Here is a 17,389-nt window from a genome sequence, read left to right as displayed (position 1 = left end):
TCCATCTGCACTGAGACTGTTTTTGTTTAAATATTTAGATATTTATGATAACTTTTTTAACTCTATTTCTTTATTTCTATCAGTTTTTATGCATTTGATATTTCCACATATTGTGCTCGTCTTAAGATTCAAATGAGAGCCTCAAAAATATCTAAAAAAAAAAAGACTTAAATGCTAAACTCTTGCCAGGTCATTACTGTAAATGCAAAACTGTTCTCAACTGATTGTCCTGGTAATAAATATGTTTAAAAAATAATAAAAATTAAAAAGCTAATTCTATGAAAAGTCAGACTGTTTTTATTATAAACCTTAAGAAGTGCAAGAATGTGTTTATAATATAAAGAAATGAAATTAATAATCAGCTCAGCCTAATATACTGTTTGATTTTTTAAATAATTTTGTCAATTTGACAGCTTCCTAAAAAATAAAATACAATACATTTTTATTGTTTTTTTAAATACAAAAGGAAAATAAAGCTTCACATTTTTGGTGGGTGTCTCCTGGTACCTTAACCCAAACCATCCAGATTCAGGATTTGAACGGCTGGGATGTTCCTGCAGCAGCACCCAGACTACGGGGGCGGTCCAAGCTAAACTGATTACCTATATTTGAATATTGACACTAAAAAATTGTCAGCTCTATGCGACTCTATCCTCCTCATGGAGAGCCACCCAAAATAGCTTGGTCTTTGAGGTCCCAGACAGATTTGGCAAAGTGGAGCCTGGTGTATGGTACGGCTGGTGAGGCCCTTTCTTCCTCCTCCACCTCCGCCTCCTCCTCTTCCTTTGACTAACAGATCTCCCATGTGTTCTAAAAATACCTGGTGAGCAGAGCTGCAGAGATGGTGATGAAACTGCCTCTCTGACACTGTCCCACCGCAATCCATCTCTCCACCGCCTGCCAGCCAGCATATGTTTGCAATTGGCTCCCCCCAACAACCCCCATTGCCTCTCAACTCACCACCCCTCCCAGAACTGGTCCCCAGTTACCGGTTCAGATACACTCCCTGCACACACACCCACACAATCCCCCATCCTCTCCTTCTCCCTCAGCTCCCGTCCCAGTCTCCAGGTCTGAGCTTTCAAAACCAGTGCAGTTATCAATCACTGTCAGATCCAACCCAACCACTCACTCGCAGTCTCACACAAACACACCCTTTTCTTTCTTTCATCTTCACTACTCTGTCCATCTCTTTGTCACCCCATCTCTCCATCTCCTTCCTCCTCTCCTCGTTCTCTCTTCCAGCCTCCGTCCTCTGCCTCCTCTCTTACACTTGCCCAAATTTGTTCCACTTAATAGGCCCTCCCCAATGACCTTGTGCTAATTAAGCTGCAGTGTGTTGGAAATATGATGGTTAATTAATGATGAGATAAATTCTGTCTGCAGGACTGTCACAAAAATGATGACACAGTGTTTTACAGGTTTAAATAGAACAAACCTTGTGGCTGTCGTCCTCTAAGTGCACGTGCAGGGGGACTGTGTGTGTCCCTGCACATGTGTGTGTGCGTCCCAGCCCGTGTGTGTGTGCCTTCCCACATGCATGCATCTGCACATGTTTAAACGTGTGCAAAAAAGTGACATAAAAACAATGAGTGACGAGGAGATGCAAAATATGAGGCTGGCAGCTTGCAGGTGCAGGATGGGGCAGTTTGTCGTTCTCCTTAAATAACAGCCCAGGGCAGAGCAAAGGGTCTGCAGTCAGCCCTCACAGTGACAGCATTAGAAAAGTCTGTGTTTTGGCTGCTCTTCTATTGTCTTCAGCCTAACTTGTGATTGTTTTAACTGCTCTAAATGCTCTCATATTTTTAGTTGCATATACTAAAACATTCAAAAGATGACACAGTAAAAGGGATAAAAAAAACAAAGTATAGAATGTAAGCAAACTGGATAAGTAGACAACTTAAAAAAGAAAAAACCTGTTTACAAACCTAAAACAAGGCTTATGTGCAGAAAATTTCAAAGAATTAGCCTTTAAACAATTTGGGCAAAATTAGTACAGACAATACCTAAAAGAAAGTGTCCAAAAAAACTCCAATATAATCCGTTCAGATTGCAAGTTATTTGATTTGTCATTTGAGTCCTGATCTGATACTTTAGTAACACATTCTGTCTGATAGAAGTTATGCACCGGATAATGATAAATGGTTACGGTAGAACAGATTTTATAAGTGTTCTTCCTTCCACTCCCGTTCAAGAAATACTTGGTTTTGGTTTATACGTCTTTGTGCGATTGTATAACTGCTGATTGTATTGGTTTCTATTGTGCATTATTCTTGCTTTGATTGCTTAAAATAAACCATTAAAAAAAAACGTTTTTTTTATTTTTAATGAACAAATTTATCAGATCCAGATCTAGTTTTCTGTTTTTAAATTATAAACCGTCCTTTATCATTTAACACTTAACAGAGCACTTCTGCGACGTAGCTTGAACAATCAAGTAAGAATAATGCAACTACCAACTTCTAAAAAAGGTTTAACTATTACCTAGTAAAACTGGTGATAAGTAGTCATGTGGAGAATGTGTGGTGACCGTAGAACTATTGAACACTTTTGATCAGATATGATTCATATCTCCATTAAAAATTATTCTTGACTGGCTCTTTTCAATAGAAACATTTCTAAGTTTTGGTTGTTTTATTTGGAGGATATGGGATTTTTTTTAACCTCTTAAGAGGTTACAGGCATCAACATGCATGAACATCAGATTCTAGGTTATATTATATCAGTTGTTCTACCATGATCAGGGGGAATTCTCGATTCTGATTGGCTGCCGGCTGTGGATTAAGAAGTGATATCCCACAGTGATTACAGCACGTCTAAAAAAGAAGTTCCGGTCACAAACCTTAAATGTTCTGTATCAATGCGCTGGCTTTTTTAAAACAAACTTTACCTTCATCATCTGGCAAGATGTGAACTTTCTCTCCCAACTGATGCTTCATTTAACCATCGTGACCATCAGCATAGATTTTTCAGTTCAAAACCCTCTTCAGTTTTTTTTCCCAATGACTGTAAAAGAGAACTAAACACATTTTATCTCCCATAAAAAATGGCTCCACTCCAACTCAATCCATCCAGCCCCACCAAAAATGATGTCAATCCAGTCACATTTCTTTTCACAATATAAACGTCACCAAGTTGGAGCCAAACGTCATCAGTGAACTGGGATCGGTCAAATGTTTTGAATGTGGGAGGCCAGCAGGCATTACAAACTTTTATTGAGGCATCTGATTGGTCAGTTTATAACTTGAATAACTTGCAATAAAGAAAAAATATCATGAAAAAAAGGGTTATCAGGAATATTCTGAAAAATGTAGCGGCACAAGAATGGTTATTTTGAAAAATACAAAGCTGTTGATTTCTTAATAGAAGTACTTCCTGTTTGGAATGCCAGGGGAAGCGGTCACTCAGTCCATATACAGTAAATGTTTTTTCCCTAAATAAACTCAAATATAATGACTACCTTTGATTATCTCTAAAATTGAAGCAGCTGCAATGCTGCAATCTGAGTCTCAGTGCTTCTGTTCCTTTATGCCACAGGTAAGAGCTGTATGTGAGGAAAGACCACTCTATCTAGGTTCTTCCTGTTAATCCAAGGTCAGGCTGACTATTCTTCTGTTAGTTTCAACAGTGAATGGGTCATACTGGTGTGTTACTCAAACCTCAAATACTCTTTTGAGTCAATGGAAAATGAAGTCAGCGCAGAAAAAGATGAAGCTGTCAAAGTCTGTGGATACACAAAGGTTGCAGAACAAAACCAAAAATGACAAAGACATCAGGCAGCTGAGGACGCCAGGATTTGTTTTCATCTGATGCAGATGAGCAGCTGACAGTAGGAATTTAGTTGATGCTGGAGAGATGGAAAGGTATCTGGCTGGGCTGCTTGATTCTCTATCTGAAGCCAGTTGTCACATCTAATCCAGCATGTTGTCAAAAGCATCAATCTGCCTGTGGAGCCATGAAAAAGCAGGTCTGCTTCTATTTCAGCGACTGGCTTGACAGATTGACGGGTGTTTAACGTCTCATTTTGGCTTGTCAGGGTTGAGGGGGGGCCTTCACAACTTCATCTGCTCATCTTTCACACACAAACACTCGCAGACTGACAGCAGGGCTCTGCTGCTGACAGACAGGGCTGAGCACACAGAACTGCAGACACTCATACAGTCGCACGGTAAAAGAAACCCGAGTCATCCCAAACAGAAGAGCGAAAGCATTAAAAATGAGGACGAAAGCAAAATAAAGTTTGTCAGAAAATGGGATGAATCAGACAGAAGAAGTGAAAGCCGATTAAAGGATCTTGAAGTTTTTCTAACTGGATATTTTAAAAATGGGGATCGTTGGCTTAAAAGGTCTGCAAAGACTTGATGCAGTCATCTTCCAGACTTGAATCACTCGCCTTAAACATGTCAGTCAGGTTGCAGAAATTACTTTAAAAGGCTCTTCTGTTTGGCAGATAAAGTTCCTTAACTGAAACTCAGAAACAAACAAAAACGTCTTTTGTATGTGCTGAAAACACGACAGAAAGCAGGCCCAGCCTGGACTGCAGATTACAGATCAGAAAGAATGCACTTGCATGTGTTGGATTTACCTTTCTTTACGCTGGCCGACTCCGTGTTTCCCCAGCAGGTGGGTGCTGAGATGTTTCTTCATCACAAAAGCCCATCTATAAAACAAAAGGAGCAGATGAGTGAAAGAGGTGATGCATTCAAACCTGTGATCAATGCTACACACACGTGTGGAAAGTCTAAAAAAGATGCTTGTCTGCCAAATCAAGAGCTCCACTCTGCAATATTTAACCAGATTAAGAACCAAGAGTCTCCATAGACCTGACTTAGCTTGTGCTTTGTGGTATGGTAAATGACAATTGGTAAGAGGCATATACTTATATAGGGCTTTACTACCTTCTTAAAAGGCCCAAAGGACTTAACAGTCACAGTCCTAATCACACACACACACACACACAACACACACATTTACACACTGATGGTGGCTAACATTAGCTAACTACCAACAGCAACGTGAGCTTCAATGTCTTGCCCAAGGACACTTTGACACATGGGCGGGCAAGTGGGGAACCAAATCTGCGACCTTCCACTCAGAGGTCAACTGCTTGACCTCTGCACCACAGCCATCGACATAAAAGAAGGCTAACCTTAACCTATGAGATGTTATGGTGATTAGCAAGGAGGATCTGTTGACTTACAGAATATCACAGGACAAATGTTTTCTTGAAGAAAATCAACATTTTTGCCAATACTATGGGGCATTTCTACAGTCGTGGTACCAGAGATCCACTACCAGCTGGTTTCCCAACCATCCCTTCCTGTCTGTCACCGGCTTTCAATCAAAAACTCTAACGGTAAATGGTGCATATATAGTGCTTTACTACCTTCCTTGTCAAAAACTGAAAACCACTGTTTCCAGCTAATCAGCAACAGGGATAACTGCAACCCAAGCATGGAGGTAAAATCTGTGATGAAAAATACAATGTTCCATCATTTACCGCAAGAGTTACGTTTTAAAAATAACCCGTTAGCAGGAATACAGATGTTTTAAGGCTGTGAACCCCTCACACTTCATACCCTTTTTTCAGACAGAAATGAACATTTTCATATTTTCTCTCTTTGGTTTAACTCTTAAAGTTTACAATTTAACAGAAAATAAAGTCCATTATTATTGGATGAAAACAAAGATCTGCACGAGGTTGAGAACGTATGCAAAAATGTCCGGACAGGAGACACAGCACGGATAAGATTGATGGCTTGACAAGGTCAACAGCCAATCAGGACTCAGAATAAAGTGCACTGCAGAAAAAAAAAAGCAAAATTGCAATTAAAAATATCTGCAAAACAGAGACCACAAAAGGTGAAGTACAACAGCGAGGGAACGCTGTACACGACAAAAGAACGGAACTGTGTAAGAACCAATTGTCTGTCAGTTTCTATTCGCATTTCATAAAAAAATGTATAATCTATTATGAGGAAGATCTGGAGTCAAACGATTTCTCCTTTATGCAAAAGACTGGAGAAGGAAGGAAGAAAGCATTTGTGAAACACAACTTCAAAAATGTTTCATTACATGAAACAATCAGCAAAGTATCCCTGATATTCTGCAGAGGCCTACATCCAAATATTCAGGTATTTGAAAAAACATGTACCAGCAATACACAAAGCAGCAGCGTAGATAAAGTCTTACAAAAATCCGCCATATTCAAAGCATTGCTTTGTTGTGACCACATTGTTCTGGATCTGTGGAAGCTTCAGAGTTTGCCGTGTCTCCAAAACAACATCTGAAAACATAATGAATGCATGACAGGACTAACTACTCTGACGTCCGTGCAGCTACACCAGTGTTTTCATCCCCTGGCCTTTTCATTTAGCACCCATCACTTCCCATTATGGTGCAACTGAGAGACAGGGACCACATCTTGGAACCGAAGAGGAAGCTACATGAAAGAGTTGGAGGGAGTTGAACCCACGTGCATTGGCACTGTCGCTGCACGAACCTAATCAGAGCTGGCCCTTCCTCTCCTCCTTCTCTGGTCTTTGTCGTTTCTTTTCTTTTCCAAAGTGAACACTTCTTGACTTGTTCTCATGCAAACCCATGTGAGCTCTCCCGAAGCCTTCGTTCTCACTCAGTCCGTCTTTTATGAAGCTAATTATTGCACCATTTATGTCGGAATGTCAGCTGTTGTCCTCCTCTTTTCACAGCCGGCCCCCCTGACGCCCGGACACACACATGTCTGTTTCCTTCATCCCCTCGCGGCCCCCAAGTCCCGCCTGACATCGACGACCCTCAGGCCGACTTGCACCAACATATAAATATTCAAGCGCGTTCCAGTGCTTTGCCTCATTACCATCATTCCAGATTTTTCTCAATCCACTCCAACTCAACTCATCCAGCCGTCCAGAAAGCTGCCTCGGAGTTAAACTGGGAGCAAGCGGACGACTAAATCATGTACATTCCAATCAGAGAGGATGGAGAGATCAGAATGCTGAGCTCCTTCGCTCGACTGACTGACACCGCCTTCCACAAATAACAAACAGCATCATTTGGGTTTTTGTGAAACAACTTCTCAATATGTTTGAGTGGAAAACAAAACCCTGGAACACTTTCGCTTGTTCAAGTCGTGTTTAGACGTGCAGGAAAAAGGGAGGGAGAAGAGCTTGCAAACATTTCTGTTAATTATGTATTACAGCTGTCCTTCATAAACCTAATTACAGAGTGCTGAAAGGCAACAGGGGCAATTTGCATATGTGGATGAAAGACAAGACTTATGCAAAATATGATTTTAATTAGCATTCTTTGATAGCAAAGGGTACAAATCAAACTGGCATGTTGTGAGATTGTTATCTCACTATTTTTTCTGCTCTTTTTTAGACCGGATTACTTTCGGAGTGGCACCGGTGCGAGCTGGTTAATGCCCCGTGGAGACAGCCAGAAAAGGGGGCTGTGCGCACACGCAGATGCACGCATGCACAATGCAGGGTTATTATTCACAAACATGCACAACAACAGCAGCTCTGAACAGCCACGCACAGAAGGAAGACTAGAAACTCACAGAGAACGGAGGGGCTGATCACACGTTGGGATTATCTGACACTTGATATAATATGACTGATAAATGTTTCTCTAAAAGTTCCTGATCTTCATTTGCAGACCAGCAAAAAAAAAGTATTAACATGCTAACGGGACCAAAGTGTTTGTTTGAGTGTGATCAGGCCGCCGCCCTTGGTATGTGTACATCCAGGTCAGGGCTTCAGTTTGCTGCCCTGCCGCCTTGAGCTTCATCGCCAACCTAAGCCGTCAGCCTGGATGGTTATTGTAACAAAGGGATCCTCTAACATGCCATTCATCCATATCAATTCTCTTTTCCCTCATGAATTGAACTAATAAGGCTGTGCCTCTGCCCTCCGGGGAGGCTCATAATATCCATTGCAGATATGAAAAAAAGGAAGAAAGAAAAGGGAAAAGAAAGACGGAGGCTCTGGTGTTTCACGTTCGACTTTCCCTTCAGACTAATCGGCGCGCCACAGCTCGTTAGGTCCGTGACGTGCCGGAGCTTTACCGATAAGCAGGGGAGACATGGCTCAATTACCCACAGTTACAATCTTTCTCTTTTTCTTCCCTCCCGCACGCCTGATGATGAAGAGATACCATGTCAATATTTGATACAAACAACTTTATTTGCCTAATGGTGTTCCTGGATAGACCCATCTAAAGATGCAGAAGCGATGGGAGATCTAAGAAGAAGCCTGAAGCGAGGTTTGGCTTAGGCACGCCATCATGCCACACCCCCAAATTGTGGAAGCCCATCAGCCGGTGCATGAAGCATGCCAGAGGTGGGTCAAACAAGTTGTGCGTAACCAGCTTTCTGAAGTTATTTGTGTCGTTTCTGGCTCAGAGTTGTATCCATTGATCCTCTATGACTGTTGAGCAGTCAACACTAAACCAAGTTCTGCCACAGTCCTGCAGTCTTGAAGTCCCACCCCAATCATCTTTCATCTTTTTTTAAAGCACCCCCTGTGATCTTCATATTAATTACAATCATGCCGTTTTTAACCATGACAAACAAAAAAACTGTTGTTTTCTAGGACTTAGTTTCTGCAGAGTGACAGTAGTTCCTTGGACATTAACCTCAGAGTTGAGGGCGGAGCTTGTTACAGGGTAACCCCGCCCCCTCTTACCCTCCCTGTTGCTGAGAGCTTGGAGCAGGAAGCTTGTGGCCACCAAAGCGTATTTTCTAGGTCACAAACAAGCTCTTTTTCAAACAGCATTTTGTCATCTGCTCCTGCAGTTCAAAATCATTTGAATACAGAAATACTCTGATATACATTCTAAGCCTGATTTTCTTAGTTCATGTCCTCCATCATGAGAAAATGCCACAAGAACACGTTAAAAACACCCAAAAAACACATTTTTCATCAGAGTGGGTCTTTAAGAAACACGATAGTGAAGAATCTCTTGACTTGACTTACTCCCATAGGGGGAACGACTGAAAGAAGACAAAGTTATCAGCTCACAGACAAAAAAAGTGCATATTTAAATCGAACAAAAGTCAAAAACTCATAATTATAGAAACTCATAAGCGTGTAAATAGACACTGGTCATGTGCCACACAGAACACCCTGAACACAGTGTTTATCCAGGACTGTCGCTACCCACCACAAAGAATGAGATTAGCAGGTTAAGTGGTATCATTTTGTTTCCTGGTGGGTTCCTAACATGAAAGCTGATGAGAAAAAAAGCGTTTTTTACCTCAAACCAAACAAACATCCGCCCGGCACTTTCACAACAGATGTCTAAAAGGAGGTAGCTGCCAGACAAACCAGAGCGTCCAGCCCCCACCACTTTAGAGAAACCTCTGATAGAAAGTGAAGCAGCAAATGATAGTGCTGGAGGACGAGCTCAGAAGTTGTGGAACTGTTTTCCTGTGTGATGTGTGGATGAGTGCACACACACAGTCAGAAGGTCCACTCAGCCCCAAAGACATGGCTGGTGTGTGGGGGCTCATCTAGCCTCCTGTGCCCCCTCTAATGATGGCCCCCACCTGCTGCTTTAATGTCACAGCTGGATTGCCCTCCATCCTTCACTGACTCTGACTTCCATCAGCAGCAGGTAGCTCCCCTCTGCATATTCCCACCCACCCCCTTCATCTCCCCTTACTTCCATCTTCCACCCCCCTCCCTTCAGAACAACACCTCCATCTCTGGTGTTCAGGTGAGTCTATCCACATTTCTGTCAGTCTCTACCTGCCCTCTGCAATTCCATTCTCTGCTTCCCCCGTTTGTCAGCGTTGGACTTAAATAATAAGTATATTTCTATATTTAGATGCTAGGATCAATGAAAAGGCTCGGCATCACCATTCTCTGATGTTGTTGAACAAACACAGATCATATTAAAGTACTTATAATGTGAACCCAAATGCTAAATTTAACACCAAAGAAGAAAATCCATAAAATGAAAGGGAACATTTCACATTGTCATAACTAATTCGCTCTTCACAGTAAACATTACAAGTGTCTTCCTTGATTGTTTGTTTGTTTTTCTCTCAAAGTCATCCTGAAGAAGTGGAAAAGCTGGAAGTGAGTTGACATGTCTAATCTGAGACAGTGTGACAGGCAGGTGAACTGACAGAAGAACAGAAAGCAACACTTGGCTGACAGCAACCCTGGAGCGCCGAGACAGCTGCCGACGTGTCAGACAGACAGATAAACAGACAGGAACAAAACGTGGAGAGATAAGACATCTATTGACAGACAGAGCAGCTGCTTTTCTATCAGGAAGACGTCACCAACGAGGATGGAGAAAGGAAGGCTTCTGGGTGTTATATTAGCCAGCCTCCGGCAATGCGTTGGGTGGGGTGGCAGTGGGGGGGGGGGCTACTGTAAATCCAGAGTAAAATTTGCTCATGTGGAAACTGAGGGCTCTAAATACCAGACCTAAAGATGCACCAGGAGTTGAGATGGCCTGGACTGAAGCAGCAAGCAGGGGCAGAGCTAGAGCATTTTATATGGGGGGGGGGGACCAAGACTCACAGATGACAACAGCAGAGTGGAAGGTTTTTGCAAATGAAAGGATCAAAAATAGGTAGTTCAAACTTGTTTATTACTGAGTTATTATTGATACGATTTCATCAGAGATTCCTCTTGCCATAGCGAGGACACAGCACAGATTGTGGCCCCCGCCAGGCTGCTGACGGCTCAGAGGGACCAGCAGACACAATACAGGGGCGTAGCTCTTAACTTGAGGGGCTCAAGATTTCATTTTGAATATGGCTTCTGTTGTTTTTGCATTGCTTAAAGAAGCTTGTGGTGATAATTGTCAAATCTTTGTCAATAGTAACACTAATATTGACTCATTAATTGAGTGGGAAGTTTGTGTGTGTGTGTTGGGGGGGGGGGGGGGGGGGGGGGGCGTTTAGCTGGAGGGACAGCTGCCCCCCTTCCCCTCATAGCTTCGCCGCTAGCAGGAGGCCATCTTTGCATCATTACCACTTGGGCTCAGAGGAACAATTTAAAGTCCCACTCCGATCATCCCAGTGGTCTTTGGATTATGATGAGGCTGTTTTTAGGCCAAATCAAAAAACTTGTGTAGTTTTCCAGAAGATAGTTTCTGCAGAGCAGCAGGAGTTCATCAGAAATTGACCTCTGAGTTGTGTGAGACTGACTTCACCTCCCATCATTCCTCTGTTTACACTCTCTTCTGCTGGCTTACAGCCCCTCCCACCCCCAACTCAGACATTACCGATGCAACAAAAATGGCGAGCAATATAGGAGCTATCCAGCCGTACAGTTTAGATCCAGATGCCAGCTCAGCTTCACAACAATCTGAATAAACAAAAATGAAGGAATGCAATTTTAGGCTTACATTTGTGTGCCAAAAACCCCAAAATAAATCAATCAATTGATCTATTGTAAGATCCTGCTAACATGAAGAGAAGCAAAGTGTTTGTCTGACGACGGATCAACGTCAAGGCCTTCAGTGAAACAGACAGCCCTCACTAATGATGCCACCGCTCGTGTGCATGTGTCCTTTAGTCTTTGAGGAGGTGCATAAAAAGCTCACTTTGCTTCTCCGAAGGGGTTTTTGGATCATCTGCTGAGGCAGGTGATGGGGCTTGACGGATTGATTGAGGCGAAGTTCTCATCGACAGTGGCAGCGCCCCATAGAGTTCCCGGCTCCAGTGCACACTGTTCCATTAAAGGATCATTTGGAAGGAGAGCAAGTTCCACCTGCACTTATGCAGAGCACACCCTAATGGGAGATGAAACACGCCTGTTCCAGCCACAGGAAGGAGAGGAGAGGGAGGGGGCAAAAAAAATTAGAATAATGAAAAATAAAAATTCTGTTTCTTCCCAACAGCGCATTTCCATCTTCAAGAGAACAGCGATTGATGAAGTCATCTATTATTGATATCATCATCGTTATGCACCGATGGCACTTTCAGCTTTACGAAGCCCCCCAGCCCAGAGCGTCAGAGAACTGTTTGCATATTATGCTACTTAGCTTCATTATATTTTCTAATTAACTGCTTTAATTTGGGACTGAAATCCTAAGTGAGCAGAGAAACTTGAAAATGCTGAACAAGAGAGAATAATACTTGTGTTTGGGTGTCAAGATGAAAAGGGAGGTGGGAAAAGAACAAGGTAAGAGGCTGTTGCAGAAGCACTTTTCCCAAACACGCCGCGAAAAAGCCGGCTCATTGTGTGGCATCAGCACAAATGTGATCCACTTTTAAAGATCAGAAGAAGAAAAAAAGGAAAAGGGGAGCAACGCTGTGAGGACGCAGCACCGCCTTAAAAAAACGGTTGGAGTAAAACACATAACATGCTAAAATAATTAGGTGTTGCAAAAAGAGGTGAAGAAGTCATTTCACAAGAAAACAAAATGAATCAAGAAACGCCGGTTGTTAGGAGCTGTTAGCTTCTCCTGCTAATGCATCTTTCCAGTTTCTCCTCTCTGCAGTGCAGTTAAAGATATGAAAAATATATGTGCTCCCCCCCCCTCCTCCCTTCCAGCGTGCGTGTTAAATCATTAAAGAGAAGTCCTGCTCATTATCTCTCTAAACAAAACTTCTCTTAAACCAAATAAATCACCGTTGCGCGCTGCAGCTAACAGCCGTGAAGGGATAAATTACAAAGCGCCTCTCTGGCAGCACTGGTATTTTAAAAAGCTTGCTGCACAATTTCTATGATGTGCAGTAATTTGTAATGCAGGTTTCCATCTGTTTTCATGGGCTCTTCAGGTATGTGTGGGGCAAGTGGGGAGGGGGCGAAACAAAAGCATAAAGAGCTCATTTTGTGCTGCGCTTGCTTCCAATATTATTAATCAAAATCTGTCTCAAACCATATTGTATTTCACTAAAACATGCAGCACTTAAGTGAGATGAGCTGAAGTCTCTGAAAGCTAATCTTGAAGTCTTGGTTTGAAGTAAAAGTAAAGCAGAGATTTTCATTCACAAGTTTCCCCTGGCAGCTTTTAGGGATAAAAACTAAAAAGTGGTTAATTGTTTATGAATGTAAAGTGTCTGAATGTGTAATATTTGTAATATAATCCATGCATGTTAAATGTATTTCCTATAACTTTTAGTGCCACTTTTTCCCTCTTCAGAATTGTTGCTTAAACTTTGTTTCATATGTGATTTTGATTTTTTTTGTTTGTTTGTTTTTAATCTTTTTTATTTCCTAAAACATTTTTAAGACTGATGAGAACAAGTTAAAAATATATATTTTTTAATTGTATGACAGTAATGTCAAAAACAACATCAAGCATAGATGAGCTAAAAAAAAGAAAGAAAGAGATAGGAAGTACAATGCATCAAAATATTATATCTAACAATTTAAAAAAGTTTAGAGATTGTTTACCTCAAGTTTTACCAAATGTATCCAAAGTCCAGAACCCCTTTGATACCCTGCATCCCTGGTTCTTCTCCTGCTGCCTATTTGGGTGTCGATTTAGGAGAACGGCAAAGAATTTAGAAAGGGATAAGAAATCAGTTGGTGCAAAGACAGACCGTTGTATCATTTGCATTTTTTTGAAAAGTTAAAAAAAAGATTTTAATATTTTGGCTCGGGTCCTTCCTTTAATTAAGTACTGGTTCTTCATTGACTTTAAAGGACAAATGAAAATTTTAATGTTAAAAAATGTTCCTGTTTAATTTTAAGAGATCAGCGGATATCAAAGTGCATTTTTATAAGGGAATCGTTTAAAACTCAAACATTTCAGTGCTATTTAAGGCAAAAATGTGAATTTTATTAATTCTCTACTTTTACAGAGCACAGATTGAATAAGAAAGACTTAAGAATATAGACATCTTGGAAAGAAAATAAATCCAACATAATAAAGAATATGTTTAAAGGATTTCGATAACTGTTGAAATTCAAATGAATTTGCTTGGATGTCTGCATTAGTAGACATTCAGTTTTCTCCTTTTTGGCTCTAAACTCAGAGTGAAAGACCAACGAGTTAATCAAATGTTGACTGGAAATTTACACAAATACTTAGAAATATTCATTTAATTCAATTTTTCAATTGAAAATTATAATAGTCTATTAACTGTCGTTCGAAAGGTTGTTTCATGTGAAAACATTAAATCCCAAAAGCTGCTGTAACTGTAATCATTAAGTTAATGTGATGTCACTGAGATCCTGACCGTCCTGTGTCCTTCTGACCCCCACCCCACCCACCGACACACACACACACATGCATCAAACTGCCTTCATTGTGAAAGAAACGCCTGCTCTCCTGTTAAAGAACTAATTCAGGGGAAGACCCCTACAAGCTCTGCACCCTCCAAGCTCCTTCAAGAACCAGAAACCATGTTGGAGCCCATCTCCACCACTCTACCCCCTCAACCTTTCTCCCCCCCAGCAGGCGGATTAAACTGCGTGTAACAGGCTTGCACTTGGGTACGTTTACAAAAGCAAGACTGCGCCTTGGGGGATAACAAAAAAAAAAAAAAAAAACACTGTAGCCCTGATACCCCATACTAAAAAAATGAGATACATGATTTATTCAGTCTGTTTACCACATTATCTATCTACTCGTCCTCAGAGAACAAATTAAACGGATGAAGAACATAGAGAAGAAAGACCGGTCCAATAAGAAAAGACAAAAAAGGAGTGAAAAAAAAATGAAAATGAACAATCTAAACCAAAATGTATAAAGAATCTGGAAGCAGGAGGTCTATAATGCATCAATCCTCCACAGACATATCACAGCATGTTAGAATACATGTCTCCACACACACATACATAAGCAGAAACTTCGAAAGAATGCTCGCCAGAGGAAGGTAGAAAAAATGGATCCTGGTAAAAGGGACCACCAGCTCAGTGCCATCAGACCTGAGCTATGCTAAAAAACTAGAGCAGGAGCTAAAAAACAAAGAAGACAGCCTTTAATTTCAGCCGGTGTTGTTTTGGTGAGTGGTTTGACGTATTAAAAAGAACTGAAGCAACATGACAAGGGAGAGTTGCATTTCTCCAACTATAGTTTTGTGAAAGCAGATAATCCATAAAACATAAGGCCTCCATATTGACGTTTTTCCTCAGCCGGCTGAGTGAAGGGCGTAGCTAGGCTGTCAGTCCTGTCGTTCTGCCGGCTACCACTCTCATTATCCCCGCTCTTCTCTGAAGGGCGGCTAAGGTCACACTCCAAAGGAGCAAAATAAACCGCTTCGACTCCAATATTCAGCCATCTCATCAAAGAATGACTTATTAGTTCCAAAGACCAGAACTGTTGAAGGAGAGGAAAGACTGCTGAAACTGGAGGTGCCCATTTTCTGGATATGATAAGTTGAACCGCAAGGGCGAGACAAATCACCTTATCAGGTTTCCTTTTGAGGTTCAGTTTGGCGTCAGTGGACTGAAATGGCAAAGAAACGATGAACTTTCTGAAGAGTGATGGAGAGCACAGCCTCAGAATTTACACAACCCACCGCTAAAGTTGGTGATGTCTTCCACTCAAAGTTATCACACTCAAAGAATGTCTGTGTTTGGCTTCCCCTGCCATTGTGTTGGCATTCACCATCTGCTGCCCTGGCAACAATGAAGATTGAAGAGGACACTCTCCCTGAGACTTGTCAGCCATCTTATTGGCACCCCCTTACAAAAAAGGAAAAATTTACTCTAGAGTGGAGCAAGGTTTCACTCAAACTCGTGCCGGCCGTTCTCCAACTGCTGGTGCTCTTCAAGTTGATCTGTATAACAAACGTGCAACTCCTCAGTTCAAATGTCTGCACCGGGGCCTGGTGGACACGTACATACATGCAATTGCAAACACCATTTTTTTTTTAAAAAGGACAATCAAACAAAACAATATAAAAGTTTTCACAGAACTTTCAAAAGGGTAAATTCAGCAGTAACCTCATTAGGTACTCCTTTGTTGCAGAGGTTCATCCAAGTGTTGGAAACACGACTCTGACATTTTGGTTCATATCAACTGTCTGTACAGGAATTATCAGTTCAAAAACAGTCAAGCTGTAGGAAACCAACCAATCAACCAGCAACCAACCAATCAATTAATCAACCAACCACCAACCAACCAATCGTTTTATTTGAAGACCTACTTTTAAAAAAAATACTTTAAATCACACAGTGCTTGATGTAAAAGACAGATAAATATAGGCTAACACAATAACAATTCATAAAACAGAATAGATTAAAAGTAACAAGAATAAAAAAATGAACAAAGTGGAAGGAAGCGCTCTTGCTAATACACTGAGGAGGCCGAGGAGGAGACTGTATTGATTAGGGGTAAAAACATCCAAATGATAAAGCATCAAAAGCCAATGAGTCCATTAAATGAGTTGTGTAAATGCTAAGTTAAAGTGCAAGTCGCCACAATTGCAGAAACTCCCAGCTGTTGCTGATTCTACTATAAGTAGCTGTCAGAAAATGGGTACACAGTGGTCAACCAAGGCACGTTTTCTTCTCAAAATCAACTGGACTGTTCTTGAATACGTTTTACTTCTCATTCAAGAACTTTTATCAGTTCTAGTGAACTGGCAGTGAGTCACCAGGACTTATACTGATGCCTCGGTTTACTATGACCTAGATGACTGAGAATCTCCACAGTCAATGGTGGTCAAACCAAGAGCTCAAAATGAGCCAATACTCAGTACCCACACCACACCAATCATACCACTACCCCCAATTTTTTGATAAACCAATTATAGGAAGAATGTAGGGCATATTTTGACAATTCCCTACTGCTCTTTCAGCTGAAATCAGGATTCATCAGATCTATATAATGCATTCCTCTTGCTCACCCTTAGAGTTGCAACAATCTTAAAGGTTTTTAGGGGATGTAAGTTCAGACATCTGGACGTAGCAATTAACTCAAAACGGTTCGCCCAGTCTTCTTTTGATCCCAGAATTTTCATCAACAGTTGCTAGAGATGGTTGTGCATAAAAAAATCCAATAAAATATTGTGTTTCTTAAATCCTCTGACAATGTTGGTGACAAAGCCATTTAAACCCAATTCTTCCTAATTTTGATACAGAGTTTGGACTTCAGCATCAATGCTCCCACATGATGGACAGACAACTTAACAGTTGTAGGCAATAAATGATCTAATTCTATTTCAGTCACTAAATGCAAACAAAAGCATGCATTGTAAAGAGATGCCATAAAAAGGTAAATAAAGAAATATATAAAGGCAATAAAGTGTGCTATGCAGATGAGGGTGACAAAGCCTGCATCACAGCCTGTTCTACAATGTGCTGGTCATTCATCACAAAGCGCCAGCCCTACCTTCTTAGCATATTCGCATATCCTAATGAAGGTTCGCATGCAAATGGTGACGACCTTTTACTTTTGGCTTTCTTTTTTTTTTTTGCTTTCTGCCTTTTATTTTCCTTGCTTTGTTTTTTCCGCTGCCTTAAATTAA

The 17,389-nt window shown here is 41.2% G+C and overlaps 1 protein-coding gene across 1 annotated transcript in view; it reads right to left on the bottom strand.

The window, feature by feature from the left end:
* Nucleotides 1-17,389, bottom strand: part of znf407 (zinc finger protein 407) — a 180,571-nt gene that overhangs the window by 110,400 nt on the left and 52,782 nt on the right. The window contains exon 5 of the mRNA XM_011473345.3: nt 4,586-4,660. Coding sequence (XP_011471647.1) covers nt 4,586-4,660 — 75 coding nt within the window. The remainder of the gene's footprint in view (nt 1-4,585; nt 4,661-17,389) is intronic.

The sequence above is a fragment of the Oryzias latipes genome, chromosome 16, assembly GCF_002234675.1.
Source record: "Oryzias latipes chromosome 16, ASM223467v1".
NCBI classification, from domain to species: Eukaryota; Metazoa; Chordata; class Actinopteri; order Beloniformes; family Adrianichthyidae; genus Oryzias; species Oryzias latipes.
Note: the sequence above shows the minus strand (reverse complement) of the source record. Positions and strands in the feature narration are given on the sequence as shown.